Raw genomic sequence first — 14,805 nt, 5'->3', positions numbered from 1 at the left:
ACAGGAAACGTACTTTCGCAAAATAATTTTGAGTCGATTATTTTGCACTCAAGTGTATATTATATTATATTAATATTATATTATATTATATAAAAAATATATGTTTGGCCAACAACACAAAATTAATTATTAAATTTACTAGAAAGTTCACTGAGTTCAATGAATAAAGTATAATGTAAGTTTCAAGATAAAAGATATCCATATCGTCTCGTAATTTTTTGGTTGAAGAAATTAATTCAATGCCAGAATTATAACACGGTAGAAGATGTTGAGTAAGGCCCAAATAGAGTCGATGATATCAAATTTTCGAAAGGATGCGATACGCTAAGAAAAAACAGATCAAATTACATCAGAAGATCAAAATTTACCTTATACCATAAAGTATTCTGTGCATAGATAGAGCTCTAGAACAATCGGTGATTAACTCAAAAAAAAATTCCAGATCGCATTTTGAGTAAAAATTCACCTTTCAAATTGAAAAAATTTGCCGGCTTTGAAGACTAAACCCGCAAGACATTTCTTCCGAATCTCAATCCAAACTTAACTTTCCCTTTTCGTCTCGGTTTTCTGGCCTTCTACCACCCCCCTTGACCATTTCTCGCTGCTGGCCAATCGGATTTTTTTTATGTCATACTAGTTTACTATTGTGTTTTATTGCTTAGTTACCAACTACGTAATAGTGTACTTTATGTTCGCGCGGGCATAAAGTGTACTTTATAGCCCAAACCGGCGTAAAGATACAAACAAAACGATAACTTATTAGAAACATTTTTGACAGCATTTCCGTATCGTAGCAACGAAACACGGACGATAGGATGTCTACTATGATTTCTTAGAACATATTTATTTGTAGATGTAATAACGAACTGGTATGACATAAAAGTTTGTATGCAAGGCGGGTCTTAATAGATGTAAATGCCCTCCGGCGACTTACAAACCCTCGGGCCAAGGCCCTAGGGCTTGCAACATCGCCGCTCTTTGGGCATAAACATCTATTTAATACCCATGGTACAGAAATAACTATTAATGACGCTTTTGATGTGACTATGGACCTTAAAGGTGCTGGGCTTTCAGAATTATTGAGGTTAAAACGTAAATATGACAATTATTTAACTACGCACTAAAAATTTCTCTTAGATGTGTCGCAAAAACACGTATATAAACAAACTTTTGAAGAAATTTTTATACATAACAGCCAGGGGCGTACCAAATAAATCTTACACATTAAATGTTCGATAGGTATAAGGAACATTATTTATGCTACAGTATATGCTGGTGAATTTTGTTTCCGATTATGAAACAGGTATTCTTGAGAAGAAATGGACTCGATTGTTATTATATTTTTATTGTTTTGTACAATATTATTATATTGACAGTGGACGACTGAGAGTTTACCTTAGAGTACCTGTCATACACCTAACCTATGGCGGCCGTGCCAGAATACAAATTTAGTCAGGTGCACTACAAAATTAAAATATACTGAACATTACAGCTTTTATACAAAAATCTTAAACAACTTAAAGTTTAATAAATTCTATAAGAACGCCGTATATCCTTTTTAGTTAGATACTGTGACGTTTACACTCTCTTACTCTATGTGAATGCAGTATTTATATTTTCTTTGATAAACCCCTTTATACTAAAAAGTATTTAAAAAGAAATTCACGAAAAATACTTTTCTTTGATCTTTTAAGAATTTTGAAAATTGCAAACGCCTTTTTCTTTGTTTAAAATATCCGATTAAATAATGGCCCTGCTTAAACAACCCTTATTATTTTCCTTTTTAAGAAACCAGGCCTTTAAATTATATCGCTTATTAACCTTGTGCTGAAATATACAAGGTGGACAGACTCGTGAGTATAATTATCAATAAGTTCATGTAGTTAAGATTATTTTAAAATGCAGTGTGCTAAAAAGTATACTGTTACTGATAAATCCATGATAATTTTTTTTTACAAAAATTGCCTTTGATTATGCTCATCTACCAATAATTAGGTCGAGTATCTTTACTAATTGATGCACACTTTTCATTATATACAGGGTTGCGAAAAAATCTGGCAAAAACGCATCTTTTAAAGGAATAAACTTAAAACTATAGAATTTTTGGGATACTAAATGGCATTATATTCTGCATGTTTTACAAGATAACCCAAGTTTGTATGACATCATCGTTTTCAGTATCGCCGCCAACTTGAATTTTTTAAATAGCAACGAAGTTGAGTGATATGTCAAAGAAAAGCTTATGTTATCTTCTTTTTAAAAATGATATTAACTTGATGAAATAATAAACAATTAACCAAATAATTGAAGAATCTTTGCTAAAAATATTCAATTGAACTGAATTACAATGAAAGTGTGGTAACAATCACGGACATCTGTCACGAATTTGACGGTAACTTTTTAACATAAGACAAAAATATTAGTAGGCATTGAAATAGTAAACAACACCATTATTATTTGTCTATACCATTTTTCAAAGTAAAAACGTTGCACGTCACAATTTATATAAAGTGACGTCACTTATATTTAAAATTCCCAGCGTCGACGAGACATGCCGACGACACGGTGATCCTTGCCAGTACCATAGACGAATTACAGCAGGTAATGAAAAGAGTTTATTCAGTTAGTGAGGAATACGGCCTGAGCCTCAACTTCAAGAAGACAAAGTGGATGTTGATAAGCAGGAAGCAACAGCCTGCTCGACAGTTACGGATAAGTAACATACTAATTGACCATGTAGAATCTTATGTGTACCTTGGCACTAACGTAAATGCAAAATGGGAACAGGCCACAGAAATTAAGGCGAGAATAGAACGAGCTAGAGCAGCATTTAGCAATATGAAAAAGCTCCTCATAAGCAGGGATTTGTCTCTTCCCCTAAAACTACGTCTAGTTAAATGCTACATTTTTCCGATCTTACTGTATGGTGTGGAGGCCTGAAAGCTGACGGAGACGCTCACGAGAAAACGAGAAGCATTCGAAATGTGGGTGTACCGACGCATTCTTCGTATATCCTGGACCAAACATGTCACCAACACAGAGGTAATCCAAAGAATCGGAAAGGAGAAAGAAATCGTGAATACAATTAAACAAAGAAAGCTTGAATATCTAGGCCACATATTGAGACACGATAAGTACCGTCTACTGCAATTGATTGTCCAGGGAAAAATAGACAGTAAGCTAGGGCCAGGCAGGAGAAGACACTCGTGGCTCCAAAATCTGAGGAAGTGGTTCGGGCTCACATCGGTCGAACTATTCAGAAGCGCCGCAAATAAGATCAGAATTGCCATGTTAATAGCCAACGTTCGCAACGGACAGGGCACTTGAAGAAGAAGAAATAACCAAAAAAATTTGGTATTATTAATAATATAAATTTTATGAAATAACTCTTTAAGTCTAATATTCCACAAAATAATAATTCTAATTAAATATATTGGACAATTGTACGCAACTGATACGGGAATACTTCAAATTTTAATGACAGTTCAGCATGTGGCAAAATTGTTTAAAGTGTTGCCGCTTTTTTAAAGTAAGAATTTTGTTTATGTTTTGATTTCTTACACAATTTGGTTATAATATAATATATATTAATAAATTGTATTTATAAATAAATATTAAATTTAGATTAATAACTTTAAAAACTAATTATTGTTGTGTATTTTGATTGTGCGATGTCAAAACAACTAAATAGTCAAACAAGAAATAATAGCGGAACTTGGTCTAAATTTATGATCTAAAAGAGGTAACTAAGTTTAAAATTTATAATATATAATTTTATATTAAAATATTTTTTTATGTATTTTAGTGTGTTGCAGTAGTCTTAAAACTAAGTGTATTTACTGTTAATATAACAGTTTGACAAATCGTAGACATTTTAAAAATTCCTCACTTGCTAACTTTTCTGATGTTTTGGCAACGCTGTGGGGTTCTGATGTCGTAAATCTTAAATGACGTGCAATCATTTTTATATGAAAAATTCTGTATCTACAAAGTGTCAAAACTGATTATTTAAAATTTATACATACAGACTTAGGAAAATAATGGCAAATTTATCAGAAAAAGAAAGAATTCAAGTTCTCATATTAGTTGGATTTAATGATCAGAAACGAATGTATGAAACTTGTAGTGTAAAGGATCCTAAAGTGTTCTGAAGTGTTCACAAGTGAACTGGCAAAAAACCATGACATTACCAGGAGGTATGTACAGTCCATTTTACATGCACATAAATTTCATCCATACAAAGTGCAACTCACCAAGAATTATCTGAAGATGATTTTGATCGCCGATTAAAATTTAGTGAAACGGTAACAAAGAAAATAAAGACGCAATAAAATTTTTTAGATTTTGTTGTATCCAGTGATGAAGCCACATTCTATTTAAATGGTTATGTGAACAGGAGTAATTTTCGATACTGGTCAGTTTGTAATCCGCACTGTGAATGAAGGAGGTTCATACACAATATCCAGAAAAAATTAGTGTCTGGACTGATTTGGTAAAAAACCATTTAATTGGTTTAGTTGGTAAGCTTTTTTATTGAAGGTACGCTGACTGGAGCCAAATATCTCGACCTTCTTCAAAATCAAACTATACTTAAAATCAACCATGATTTGTTTCTAACATGAATGTATATTTTCAACAAGATGATGCACCTTCACATTATCAAAGGGACGTAAGGCAATATTTAAATACAATTTTACCTCAGAGATGGATTGGTCGAAGAGGTATGATAGAGTGGCCGGCAAGATCACCCGATTTGACACCACTTGATTTTTTTTGTGGGGTTACGTAAAAAACCGCGTTTATATTAATAGACCAACTAACCTAAATGATCGAAAAGATCGCTTAAGAAAACAGATGGATGAGAGAAATCAGAAAAATGCCGAATTTTTCCAAATATAAGAAAAAGAAATCATAGATGAAAAGATCCACTAAAATCCAGATCAAACCATGACAAAAAATCAAACTGATAACTCCTAAGGAAATTACAGAAGAAATATAAATATATTATTACAAAACATAAAATTAAATCATTTTCATATTAAGAAAATTTATTGCTCTTTTTGTGCCACGAATAATTACCATCGCTGGCTGACAGCCACTTTCAGAATTCCCGGTTTTAACAAAAAGCAGATTTAATTAATTCCACACCTTGTCGACTTTTCTCCCCTCATCTAATAATCTTTATTTGCAGTCCTAAATTGTATAAATTCACCTTTAAAGATCGAGCTGTCTCACAAAAATACGACTAAACGGTGACAAATTAAAAAGTATCAAATTTTTATTTTATTCTTTAAAATAAAATTCTTTTTTGAATTGTAGATACTATTGTGTAAATTTTTATAAATGTACTATTGTATGTTTTCAAATTTAATGTATTCTTTTGTATAAATACTCCGTTTAAAAATGATTGAAAGCATAGTTTTTATAACACAACTGATAATCTTCATCGTAGTGCTATAAATCAGTCATGAAGATTTTAAAAGTATCTGAAATTTTCTTCTCTCAAATGCTGCAGTAATTTAATAAAGCAATAATGTTGGTGGATCTTTCTCGAAATTCCTGCTTTTTTTTTGCCTTTCTGATATTTCCAGTCCACTATAATCTAGGTCTTTCTCTTTTACGTTTTCCTGGTGGATTATATCTACTAAATACTCTACTGGCAATCTAAATTCATCCATTCGTAGAAGATTTCCATACCAACTTAACTTAACCACTTATGAATCTTCCTTTGTTCCTTCCTTCAGCTGCCATCTAGAGCCCATACAGAGATATCGTCTCAGGGTCAGCAACCTCCAATTTGGAAGAATTACGTTGCCATGTAAGGTATCAAAAAGACGTAACAAATATCGTACCATTTCGTACCTATTTGAAGGGTTTTTAAACAAATATTTTAATTTAATAAATTAATTAAATTTAATATTTTTTATTTCTATTCAATCAGTTAACATGTCTGTAGCATTTAATCTACCAATAATGGTCTTGTTGGTAATTATGAAACGTCTTGATATTATGGCACTATTTCGAAGATAGCCATCTCTACTACATCTAATTTTCTGATTTTTTACTTGGTCTGAGATATAATGTTCTGTTGTGGAGACTATTAGCGCAAATGTTATAGCTTCTCCACAACACCGCATCTGTCTCTCACGAATACAAATATGCCACAAAGTATAAAAAATTGATATTATTTTTAATAACCCAGTTTTCATTAAAATCCAGTAAACAAATGTTTAATTTTTGCTGCTTTACAACGTCAGTCAGTGACGTAATATTGTATTTGAAATTTATCAGTGTGGTTATATTATTTTTATAAATTCCTGTACAAAACAGTCCTGTTGACCATTGTAAGAGCGTTGTAATCCTCTTCTATAAAACTATACTATCATTTATAGCCAAATCAAGTTTAACCCTTAAACGGACACACAGGTCTCTGAGACCTTTAGTGTCACATTATCATGAACTTTGGCAACCCTGTTGGGATTCCTGTTCAGCTACGGTTCTCCCCTCCCAAATATGCTTCCATTAACTACCGAGGTACGCAATCACGATTAGTATATTATGTTCTGCAACTATAAGCTATAAGTCGGTGTTTAAAAGTGCTCAGGTTTCACAGGTCGGGTATCTCGCATTGCGCCAGTAATCATACAGGCATGTAACACCAGATTTTTCATATTAGGTACTTTGTCCATAATTTTTACTGCCCATTAGCATGGATATTCCTTCTACGAGCAGTCAAATGCATCAAAAAAAGAGCTAAGTTTGGAGACAAAGATTTTGAGCCACGAGTCATTGAGTGGTATTTGGAGAATGACGATGAACCTAATGAGGCGGTTTACTGGTCTGATATATATCCGGACTATGCAAAAAGTGATGAAGAACAGCAGGTATCACAAGCAGAAGTTGAAATACGTAAAGAAAATGACATCAGTGTTGGAGAAGATGACCTTGCAGCTGAGCAACAATTTATTGGAAAAAGCGCCAACCAACCAGTTCAAGGAAGAAAATGGCGGAGAGCCACAGTTTTTTATTGACAGAAAAGACAAGAAGGAATATAAATGGTTATAGAGAAAAAAAAACGCGAAAACAGAACATTATTCGCCAATCCCCTGGACTTACCAAAAGAACTACCCAAATAGTGAACCCTGGCAAAATTGGAAATGCTTATTTGATGAACCAATGCAAAAATGCTAAACTAATTTCGATTAGAAGCAAAATAAAACTTAAAAGTAGTAAATAAAATTCTAGAGATACTGATACTGTTACATGCAATTATCGCTTTGCTTATGTTCACTTCAGTTTTTTAAATCTGGCCACGAAAATATTAATTCGCTATTTGCAAAGGGCTTAACTGGAAGACCTATATTTTTAGATCAATTATGTCCATTAAGTGTTTTAAAATATTAGTGAGTGTTCTTAAGTTTGATAATGCCACAACTCGAAAGGAGAGAAAAAAAAAACGGACTGTGCTGCCCCGATCAACGATCAAAACTTTAAAGAACTGCACTGTCCTAGTGATAATGTAACAGTGGACGAAATACTTGTTTTCTAGAGGTAAATGTGATAAACCATCTAAATATGGCATAAAGACTCAATGCTTGGCTGACTCGTATAGTTCTTACCTCTATAATGCTTACATTTACACAGGAAAGGACAGTGACGGAACTAGACTTTCTAGAGAACGTAGACTTTAAAAACCCACTTAATCAGTTTTACGATTTACAATTGGTTCACTTCTTTGGAGCTGGTAGAAGAACTTAACTCTAACATAATATATGTCGGCACTATGAAGACGAACAAAACTATTATACCACCAGAGTTGGAAACAAATAAATCTAGACCGGTGGGATTAACACTTTATGGATTTCGTACCAACATACCTGTAACGATCTTGTCAATTGTTCCGAAAATCAACAGATCATTTGTGCTTATATCGTCCATGCGTGATAGGGTTTAAACAGACCCTGATAAAAATAAACCAGAAATTGTGGTATTATTATAACAACAAAAACTAGTGTAGACATTCTACATATGCACACTGCTTTATATTCATCTAATAGAAGAGCCAGGAGATAACCGTTACTTATATTTTACAATTTAATCAATATAATTTATGTCAATAGTTTCAGACTATATTAAATTTGTGTTACTGTCAAAATTCCTCAATGAAAACGATCCACTTTATTCAAAGTTTGGCTATGACACTCTTAGAACGACAGTTATGGAGATTATTTATAAATCTTCCTAGATATACGGTCACGTCACTTATACGTGAAGTCATTTCTGAATAATTAGAAAATCCCACCGAAGATTTTCCATCTGACAACCTTCAGAAACGAAAAACATGTTCCATCTGCCCACCTTAGAAAGAGAGAAAAACATCATACAAATCCATAAAATGTATCGATCCTATCTGCTTGCAGTGCAGCAGAAAAGTATGCAATAATTGTGCTGTAATGGGGTTTAACTATAATTTAATAGCAATTATTAAAAATCGGTGTGTTTATTTTAAATAGTTTTAAGTTTTTTTTAAGATTTTTGTTAGTATCTCTGTGTTAAAAAATAAATTTTCAGAATACTAGCATCAGTATTTTCTTTTATGAATAAAAATATAAAATTATGAATCCAAAATCAAAATAAATGCTTCTATGTAGATACTTTTGGGCCGGGTCCGTGAGTCCGTGAGACCGAAAGTTTCCTATTTTGTACAATAGACACTTGTTTCAGTTTAAGTAAAAATTAAAAGGACACTAGCAAATAAATAATACATAAATGCGTAAATTATACAGACAGAGAAAATAAAGCAGTCATAAGGTTGGAAGCATCTGGGGCTTCCCCACAGATGAAAGGTGTTAAACAGAACACATATCTTTCCCCAGTTCTTTTATAAAAATTATTTCTGTATAATTATTTGTCATGGGGATCAAGTACTATTTGAAAAGAATAAGAAACACATGACGTATTAAATAAACTAATGGTAAAATTCACAAAAGTCAATTAATAAAAAACCACTGTAATACAAAGCGTTAAACAGTAGGGATAAATCAAAGTCACAATGAATTAGAGAGAATCTAGAAAAACGAAGAAATGTGATAAAAGCGCTATGTACTACTACTTTCAACCTGTGAAGTAGACCCAAAAAAACCAAAAAAAAGTTTTAACTGCTAAAATTTTGCGATTATTGACATATTAGAAACGCTGTTTATTAACCTCTTCCGCTCGTATGGCGAACTTTACCACGATATCTACATACGGATGTTTATATAGGAGATATTATTGCATTCCATAAAAGTGGTGTAGGGCTCTGTAGATTAATTTGGATCGCAGTAGAACATAGATATCCATGTCCTACAGCGATCCTTGAACAGCTCAAGGTCGATATGTTCAGTCTGGTGGCAACCCAACGCAGCGGCAAGATATTTAGTGCACGTTTAGACTTTGCTGAGATAGCACGTGTTCTTTTTCTTGCCTATTAGCTACGTAATTGTGTTTTATATTAGTAAAAATGGATTCGGATCTCGAGAGTGAAAGTGATTTGAGTTATGAAATGTCTAATAGTGACTTAGCGAATAGCGATTCAGACAGCAATTATTCATCAACGGATGAGGAAGAAGTCATTGATGGGGTACAGATTAGCGGCTGGACAGCCGTTACGGATCAGTTTAATGATAAGCTTTCAAGAGATATACCCGAATTTAGCTTTGACTATAACTTTTCCCCAGCTATTGACTTTTACGATTGTATGGAAACTGTAAACTGTTTTGAGTTATTTGTAAGTAACAGTATTGTTAAAAAACTATGCAAATGGACAGATCAAAGAGCTAATGAATATTTTAATGATAATCCACACACCGCCATGAAAGTTTTTGGTCTTACTTATAAAACAGTGACAAAAGAAGAAATGTATGTATTTATAGCGCTATATTTCCTCCGTCGATTGACCAAGTGTTCGCAAATTGCAGATTATTGGAGTACAGATAATATATGCACTGGTCCTCCAGTTTTTCATAAATCTGTTACGAGCCGAAATCACTTTTTGGCAATTCTTAAATTTCTTATATTTTCACCTCCAAAACTTGTCAAAAGTAATGCACCGCTTAGCAGACTAGACATTTTTATGGCTCTTATTAGAGATAATTGTAAAAACTTAGTAGACCTAGGACCAGTTTTCGCAATAGACGAACAACTTATGTTGTATAAAGGTTGACTCCATTTTCAACAGTACATGTAAAGCAAAAGAAGTCGACTTGGCATCAGAATATTTTTTTTTTATGTCCCAGTCTAAACTTTGAGGATACACCTGGAATTTTTGTATATATATACAAAAACCTTTCTTTTTTCAAAAAAATAGTAGTTTATCTCTGCCACCTACTGAAAAGTAATCGTGTGAAGTGATTGTAGATAATTGGTATACATTCGTTCGTCTTTGCAAGTTTCTATTGACACAAAAGACTTTCCTTACATTCACTATTTGACCAAATAGGGACGTTCCAAGAGAATTAACATTGTTTCCATTAGATAGGCAACAATCATGTTTTGTTCGCAATACGCTCCTTCTAGTTCGCTACAAGAACAAAAAGATGTACCAGTAAACATACTACAGGATGTTGTAGGAGGAAATTTTCTGCATTATAACAAACCGAAACATACTGAATTCTACAATCAAAATATGGGATCAGTTGATGCAGTGGACCAAGATGTTGAACCGTACAGTCCTTTGCGGAAATCCTACACGTGGTTCACCAAAATAGGTTTGCACCTTTTTTATCTTATGCTATTGAACTTCAGAGTATTTTACAGTTAAGCCCATCAAAAACAAGTTTCAATGTATAAATATACAAACCTCTGCTGCCCGGGGATACTTCTGAAATATAGTAAAGGATATCAAGAAATGAATGATAAATAAATCAACCTAGTACATCTGGGAAACCATTGCATTCAATGGCCGATTTTCCAAAAGAAATTGGAAAAAAAGGGCTCTACGAAAAGTTTGTGTAATTTGTAAGAGACGTGGAGTGCGTAAACTAACAAGAAAATGTTGCATTGCTTGCCAGGACAAACCTGAACTTTGCTCAGCGGAACATTTGAAAGTTGTCATGAGTAATAAAAATAATGTTCTTTTATTTTTTGCTTTGTTCTGAATATAATTAAATTGTTCACTGTCTTTTGTATATGTTTTATTTTTCAATATTTGGCGTGACTTTATAAATTAAATACATAGATACATTTTAATGATAACCACATGTGACTATTTTGGTAGTACAATTAATATTCAAGGGTGGATATACTGGTACACCCAAATATCCTTTGTGGATATTCTGGTAAACACTATAAATTGTCATATAAATTCAAATTGCTTTAAACATTTTTTTTTGGCCCCCATAGGTAAATATCTCTTTTATTACACATCGTAATTATCATAAAATGTATTTTCATTAAACAGCTTTTGCTGGTATATATCTCCCTACCTCAAAAAATGGCCTGGGGAGGAAGGGGTTAACAAAAGTATATCAAACACTTTTTATACCTTTTACCGAAAAAGGATAATATGCTCTAGTTTAACTTTTCTTGACCGCCTAAAAAATCAAACTATAAGAGAAAATGAAAACAATAAACGTGATCATGGATTTTACCCGTAAAATATAATTAATTAAGTCTTTCGTTTTTTTTTATTCAACTACTTCTACTTATTTTACACATAAAAGTTCATATCAACAGCTTCTCGTATGACTAAATCCAATAAAATTTAATTTTCCTTTAACTTACTATTTCGAAACAGTCCAAACATATTAATTTTTTCTTTTTGTCATGGCTCGACACAACCACAAAGTCCGAAACCGAAAACAAAATCTTCTAATGTAATTTTCTAAACGAGTTTTCCGTATTTTTCACAAGCAATAGCGCGAACTTTTCCCGTTGCAGATCACATTGTGACTGAACGAGAAAATATCGACCGAAATTATGTCAAGAGTTCTGTTTATATGATGTACGAAGAAAAATATACAATGAGAAATATTCGGATCTAAATTTATGCCTCTACAAATCGGCTTTGCTTTTGATGTCTCACGATTCGCACTCGGAAAACTATGTATATATACGAGTGAATGTATTGTCTGGATTTAGCTTTGATTTTATTGTTTTAAAGTGGGCATATTTTGTAAATGGTACATATATGGCATTTTCGAAAGAACAATTGTTTTCTTTTCGTTTACTTATCCTCAAAGGACATTGATGGTTGCAATGTCTCATTTATTGTACGGTCTGGAATTGACTGTCTTTCATTCACTCTATTTAAGAGTTTGCGTTTGGCTATTTAAAAAGTTATTAAAACAAATATTGTAAAAAAAACTGCCTTAATATGAAGCAGTATAGGTTTTTGATACCAGTATTTTGTATTTCTACATAACGTTTCGCCTATTAGAGCACCAGAGAGACACAACGTTGCTAAAACCAGGCTTTCGCCTGTCCGAACTTTATCTTAAGAATTCTACATATTTTATTGAGAAAATAAACGCTATTACCTGTTCCAGTTTTACAACTTAATGTAAATAATAATTAAATGTTAAATGCAAATTTTTGCTACGTCGTACCGATAACCCCATCAAAATCAAATAACCAGTGTTCACCACTCATTGCCAGTATTAACCAACATTGACGTTTCCATCTATATTTCCGGGCTGAAGGTCGCCCCTATCGGGATTTCCGGTATACAATCATTAAAAGATGAATTTTGCACCCTCAACTCCACAGACAGGTGATCTGTGCTCAACTCTTTACTCTTGTTCCTGGCCTGCAGCGAGACGTACGTTCTTCAGCTACGGGGTAGCACCACACTACCGCCATCATCCCACATGAAGATACAATGTTTTGAGTAAACACATTATTTATTGTAAACTTTCATTGTTGTAATATATCAAGTACAGTTTACTAATATAACATTGTTATATACATTTGTTGCGAATTTATATTATTATGCTGAACTATTTCATATTTTGTCGCGTGCTGAGAATTTTTTAACCACTTAGAACATTTTACGTTTGTTTGGACATTTTTTACTGTATAATTGTATTTTTTTACCACGGATTCTATTTCATTGGATTTATTAATAATTCTCCAGATTTAGCCATATGGCTTACACTCCCTCTAAGGGGAAAATTCACTCATCCCAGATATCTAAGTTATCAACAGGATTGATCTCTGGTTGGACTCTTTCCATGTTATCGAATCCTAGGTGACTTGGTACATCGTTGTATCTCCCAAAAATTTTCACACGCATCTGGACGTCGAAAGTAGCACAGCTTTCTGCATGATCTTATATAGATGTTCATTTAGACCCAACTTTTTTATGTTTTCTAGGAGGTTCTTCGGAATGATTCCATATTATCCTCCATACGACCTCATAATAATATCACTATTATTGTGTGCAATTCATGTGCCGGAGTACCCGGTGCTGCTAACACTGCCTGAAGTGATTGCGGGGTGGATTAAGAAGCTATGCGGTTACCACAGCCAATCCCAAACCCGGATAAAATGTGGAGGGTAATTGGCAACGTTAGTAACCTTCCAATCGTAGAAACGAATACTGCTAAAAGAAACAACGTACAGCGTCGGAACTTTATTGATACTATGAAGACGACCACGGCAAGAAATAAGGACAAGCGCAAAATATCCCAAACACAAATGGGAATTACTACTTGGAATATTAGATCGCTCAACTCAAGGGACCAAGAAATAACCCAAGTGCTGAAAGAGAAAGAAATAGACATTTGTACTCAACAGGAAACAAAACAGAAAAGAAAAGGACAATCAAAATTAGGTAAATACATACTAATCTTCAGTGGAGTAGCAAAAGAAAACAGGACCAAAGAAGGTTTAGCCTTACTAATACACCAAAGGTGTCAAAACCACAGCAAAGAGTGTCAATGCATATCAGAAAGGATTGTAACAGCAAAGATAAGAATGGGGAAGGAAGACCTGAACATCATCGGAGTATACTGTCCAGAAAATAACAAGCCTCAAACAACAAGAGAAACGTTTTACAACCAATTACAATAACTAGTTGATCAAGTCAGAGAGCAAATGATAATATTGGGGGATTTTAACGCTCGAATAGGCAATTAAGTAATACCCAAAATGTAACGTGTAAAATAATAATTTATGCCATAATTTACTGATTTCCCAAAATCCTGACTTATTAATAGGTTTTTTATACCTCCAATCCTAGACAGGGATAAAATCGCTTGCTTTGTATTTCCTTAAATAATTTTTTTTGTATAAATTGTCGCTTGTACAATACCTTTTGTGAACTTATTCTCGGCTATAAATAAATATTGTTTCTAATATCTTTGTCGCGTCGTAATTAATTTGTAGATATTATTGATTTAAAATTAAATGTATATATGATATTCTCTGTTTAATTTTACAGGCTTTAGAGTTAATTATAGTCTTTTTGCTTATTTTCTTGTATGTCGTAATATTCATATTCAAGGCGAAGGGAAGAAACCAGAAAGTTTCTAGATTGAGCGTATGTTCATTTTCTTTTTCTGATGTCCTCATATATTATAGTGAGGTCATACTATTGTGAGTTTTGAGGTAATTTAATTGTTTACGATACTGTGAGTGGATAAGTGGATTAGTAAAGAGTTACGAGAAAAACTTACAAATATGTCACTACTTTACCACAATATATTTCCAGTTGGAAGCATTTACGAACAAACTGATGAAGTGCAAACTCTTTCTTGAAAGAATTGGGACAATATGCACTACAACTAGCAGAAAAAAGCAATTGCATTATTTGCTTTATGTGTG

The 14,805-nt window shown here is 33.1% G+C and overlaps 1 protein-coding gene across 1 annotated transcript in view; it reads right to left on the bottom strand.

Annotated features, from left to right (window-relative positions):
• LOC140432645 (transient receptor potential-gamma protein-like) overlaps window positions 1-11,872 on the bottom strand; it is a 382,624-nt gene extending 370,752 nt beyond the window's left edge. The window contains exon 1 of the mRNA XM_072520678.1: window positions 11,764-11,872. Within this exon, the coding sequence (XP_072376779.1) occupies window positions 11,764-11,785 (22 nt within the window). The 5' untranslated portion in view covers window positions 11,786-11,872. The remainder of the gene's footprint in view (window positions 1-11,763) is intronic.
• Window positions 11,873-14,805: the final 2,933 nt, after the last annotated feature.

This window comes from Diabrotica undecimpunctata, chromosome 1, assembly GCF_040954645.1.
Source record: "Diabrotica undecimpunctata isolate CICGRU chromosome 1, icDiaUnde3, whole genome shotgun sequence".
NCBI classification, from domain to species: Eukaryota; Metazoa; Arthropoda; class Insecta; order Coleoptera; family Chrysomelidae; genus Diabrotica; species Diabrotica undecimpunctata.
This window is presented reverse-complemented; position numbering and strand designations above follow the sequence as displayed.